Source organism: Punica granatum, chromosome 8 (assembly GCF_007655135.1).
Source record: "Punica granatum isolate Tunisia-2019 chromosome 8, ASM765513v2, whole genome shotgun sequence".
Classification (NCBI taxonomy): domain Eukaryota; kingdom Viridiplantae; phylum Streptophyta; class Magnoliopsida; order Myrtales; family Lythraceae; genus Punica; species Punica granatum.
This window is the reverse complement of record NC_045134.1, coordinates 19,932,494-19,937,049: the sequence shown is the minus strand read 5'-3', so window position 1 is coordinate 19,937,049 and position 4,556 is coordinate 19,932,494. Positions and strand designations below refer to the sequence as shown.

At 40.8% G+C, this 4,556-nt stretch overlaps 1 protein-coding gene across 1 annotated transcript; it reads right to left on the bottom strand.

The window, feature by feature from the left end:
• Positions 1–1,256: 1,256 nt before the first annotated feature.
• Positions 1,257–2,381, bottom strand: LOC116187376 (late embryogenesis abundant protein D-34-like). Its single transcript, XM_031516039.1, has 2 exons — positions 1,791–2,381; positions 1,257–1,587 (listed from the first exon to the last, which is right to left on the bottom strand). The coding sequence occupies exons 1-2, from the start codon at positions 2,184–2,186 to the stop codon at positions 1,429–1,431; spliced, it is 555 nt and encodes a 184-aa protein (XP_031371899.1). The 5' UTR covers positions 2,187–2,381; the 3' UTR covers positions 1,257–1,428.
• Positions 2,382–4,556: the final 2,175 nt, after the last annotated feature.

Here is a 4,556-nt window from a genome sequence, read left to right as displayed (position 1 = left end):
GAGTTGATCAAAATTTTGAAGTGAAATAGAAAAGCAAAGGCAACGGAGGCTGCAGAGCTATTAATTTGAATGAACACGAGTTTGAGAAATCGAATTCTCATCGATATATCACAATCAATGATGTCAAGAAGTTTGGTGAAGGGAGATTAGAGCTCAGAATCGGAGACTATACCTGCCCTATCCCCGGTCGAAGCTCGGAGTAGTCGAGAAAGTAACCGCAACTTTGCCACCTAGAGAAGGTGGATGGAAGACTGGAAGCTCGGACAAGCTAGCTTGTCGAAAGAAGTAGGTGGTGGACCGTCAATCGAAGCTCGTAGAAGCAAGCAGGTGGATGGAAGATTTCATCGAAGACTCGAAGATTTAGGGGCAATGGGAGAAATTACGGTTCATCCGAGTGGAAAGAAGGAAGAAAGGGCGGGCGGGAGAAGGCTTCGAGTCTGGGCTTCAGCCCGCTTCCGGGCCCGGACTTGAGCTAAACTGGGCCTGAACATAGAATCGCAGAATCGGCCCGATTCTACGATTCTACGACTCAACGCGCGATTCGGTCACGATTCCACAGTCCCGACTCACCCCGTAGAATCGGAATCGGTGACCCCGCCTTGAATAGTAGAATAATATGATTTTACAATTTGAATCGCGATTCTGACAACCATGCTTCTAATGGTACTCGAACAACTTCGTGAACCGACACGTTTACAACTCCTGATAGTTTTTGAAGAAGATGCTACGTACCACACCGAGCTTACTTACTGCTGGAGAAACTATACGAGTTAAATATCCAATCAAGTTTTTCCATCGATAACCCATTTCAATGGCAATAATCGTCTATTTGTTGGAACTACCTCAGAGGAGCTGAACAAACTCTGACCATTACACAAAGATAGGAAAAAGGAAAAAAAGAGCCGCACCCTCCAATAATGATCGCAACTGCCACTGGGTATGCCCTTAAACTGTTTAATGAGAAAGAAAGGATTCATTATAGTGATAATTCAGAGAATCTCATTTTCAATTACTAATTTTATTTTTTATTTTTATAAATCTCTGCTTATCATCAGTAAAAGATGACTACAAAAATTATATAGAGTCGACATAACAAAGAATCAGTAGAAGCAACAGACAAGTGACAATAGGAAAGGTAAACATTTTCAATTCGGAAAAAGTAGGATTCACGGTTGATACGCCAGGGCAAACTACAAAGCAAGATATATGTAAGAAAAATATATATATCAGGTAATAAAGTTTCAATTGTAACAAGCTATCCTGAATGATGCTCTTTATATTCACATGCCAACTGAACATATATTCACTCAACGACAAAGAAATAATTTACATATAGATGCCTCTCCTTTTTTCTTATTTTATTTATTATGCTAAAAGCATATACATTGTGCACGCTATAAAGTATGTTGTTTGTGACATAGCTCGAGATCATTTCCTCTGAGTCATCTTGGCAGCAGCCGCCATTGATTTCCCGACTCCACCTGGCGTAGTAACCATGGCGGGATTATTCCTCGCTTCTGCAATCACAACCCCTTCAGCATCCTCACGGGTCACGGGTTTATCTGCCAGTAACTGGTCCATCGCGCCCTGCACGGCAAGATTAAGGAGACACTCGCGGTTCTGACTAAGTTTCATGTGGTTTCAAATGGAACAAAACAAAATCGATACTATTTCAATAATCCCCTTCTTCTCTACGTACAAGTAAAGAAGTCTATTATTGATGGTCACTAGTTAGTTACATAAAATGCGTACACGATAGCATCATGTGGTAAAATAAAAATTTAGCTTACTGTCAGCACGTCCGAAAGCTTGGTCTTAGCTTCATCTGGCTTAGGGCGGAGATTATGGATGGACGCTGTCTGGGCTGCAGAGGCCACTCCTCCAGTGATCGTCTCGCTCCTCCCAGTGGCCCTCGACTCGGCTGCCTGGATTGCTGCAGCATCGCTCTGCTCCACAGGCTTCTGCGCTGTCTTAGACAAGGCGGTGGCCTCCAGTGCCTCGCCAATGGTTATCTCATCGCGATCCACATGGGCTGTGGGGAAGGCCACGTTCACGGGGGCTTCTTGGCTTACAAACTCATCATCCACAATCTGCCTCGAGCCGACGGGCTTCGATGCAAACTCGCCAGCCGCCTTGAAGGTTGATGCCCCACTGTCCTGGGGTTTCTGAGGTTGCCCCTGGCTCATTGTAATCCTGTCCTGAATTTAGGTGACTTGATTGTGTCTCTTGAAAAATTAGTTCATGCTCCATATAAAAGTAGAACACGGAATTAATTAGACAACGTAAAAAAAGAAAAGAAAATGAATGAATTATAATACTTTTTTCCGTTACAATCGAGATTAATCAGCTTAGTCAAAAAGAAAAGGAATAACAAGGATCCTGATATATTAATACAAGTTCAAATGGATCCGTTCATTTATGAAAATAAAACTCTTTTAGTCGATAATTATTTTTATTCACAAAATTCGAATCTGAGACCTTATGGTACCAGACTACTTGAATCAATTCACGTCGACATAAAATTATACACTTCGCGTAGTACGAGAATATGTGGGCTGTGTCCAGTTCCCCAAAACTTAAACTTATCCTTACGACAAAAATAATTACAAAACGTTTGTGAAAGCAAAACATTATTCTACACATCAATATGTGATGTGTATATCCCCAGTCCGCATCGTACGAGTTCTCGAGTAGTAATAAGATGATCTAACCATATGAAGGTGCAAATCGGCTATCTTCGTATATACTTTATATTACGTGCGATGTGATCATCATCGTCATCATAAAGGTATCGCTCTATTGCATATCAGGGAAAGCAAAAGAGACGAGGGATTTGGAGGGATCGAGGTGAGGAGATAAAGGAGCCACCGCTTCATCGTAAACATCCGATCTTAACCGCCTTTATCTCTCCATGTTCAGACGGTGTTTCATGTCTTGATGTGCATATATTTGCAAGCTTCACCTTCTCAGGGGAAAATTTGGAAAATTATATTGTCACATACCATCGACAAAAATATTTACGGCCTGTTTGGTTTCGCGATTGTATTTTATAATCACAATTCTAACTTAATTCTACCAACTACAAAACAAAATAACTCATACAAAGTCAAAGAGTGGGCCCCATTTATATCACTTTTTCCCACAACAAAACAACATAACTCATACAAAGTCAAAGGTGAGCCCCATTTATACCACTCAAAATCAAAATCAAAATCTGATTTTAAAATTCTACTATGAAACCAAACGCAACCTTAAATTGCAGTAGGTGTTAAACCTCTTTTATAATCGAAAAAAATATTTAAATTGTACCATTAGAGTGGTTCGACGTTTTTTTTCCTCTTTATTAAAATCCCGAATTCGAATTTTGTAATTAAAGAAAACCACAATGATGATAGCTTTACTCCTTAATGCGTCACCCACCTCGTACTTGGATTACGGCAAACTCATCAGACTTCTCGATAATAAGTGGTGCCCACAGCATACATGTTGTATCAACCACGAGATTGTGGGTCAGCGATAAAATGATCAAATTAACTTTTGGCAGGCGGGTTTTAGTGCAAGAATTCAAATTCTACCGGAAGCATCTCAGGCTTAGGTCGATGTCCAAACGTAATTAGTCTCAGCTATGATAATCATGACCGGCATGTGTTCATTTAGTACAATGCAATTATCCGTCGCATAGAGTTTTATTCACTTGAACTTTTGAAATCAAATGTAAATTTTTGCAGATTCGGTTTCTGGAGCAAGGTTGCATCCACTGTTCGGACAATAAGGTCGGAGAATACACCGGCTCAATGTCTATCTGGAGAAAGGTTGCATTATGTGTTGCATTTGATGCAACGCGGAAAATTTACAAACCGGCGGGTTATCTGCCCTCTTCGCCCTTCTCGGGCCAGCCATAGATTCTCGGCGGCGATCCTGGGCCTGTGATGATGGTGTTGTGGCCAGGCCACATGACCCATCTGCTGACGTTCCCGGAATTTGACAGCTGGTGCTGTCACTCTGCTGCCACCTGCTGCCATCTGAAGGAGCAGTGACGTACACACTCCACATATTCTCATGAACACGAACACGAACACGACACGTGTTTTCTTTCTTTGATAAGTGGTGTAATTTTCATTGCACAAAAAATATATGCAAGAGTCCACTCATCCAAGATACAAACTCAAAGAAAATATTAAATTTTGACCTATAGAAGATTTAGGTTATTTAAACTGTAAATTTGGATTGATAACAATTTCATCTGCAAAAACTCAATGGCACAAAGCACCAAATTTGCTACGCTTGCTAATTTCTTCTCAAATATTCTCGAGTTCCTTTCGTTCTATATCATGTAAATGTATATGGTCTAGAGGAGTCTTTGTACAATAACATCAAGTGACCTGCCATTCAAGCTTAAAACCATTGAAGTTAATATGACCCACTCGACATAATAAGCTGCACTAGATCTCCCCAGTAATCTTACACCCAAAGAGCAGATGATCTTTGTTTCCTCATAGTTGCTATAAAACTCACATTGAGGGGTTGGAATGGACAGTTCTCATTTAAGCATTCAA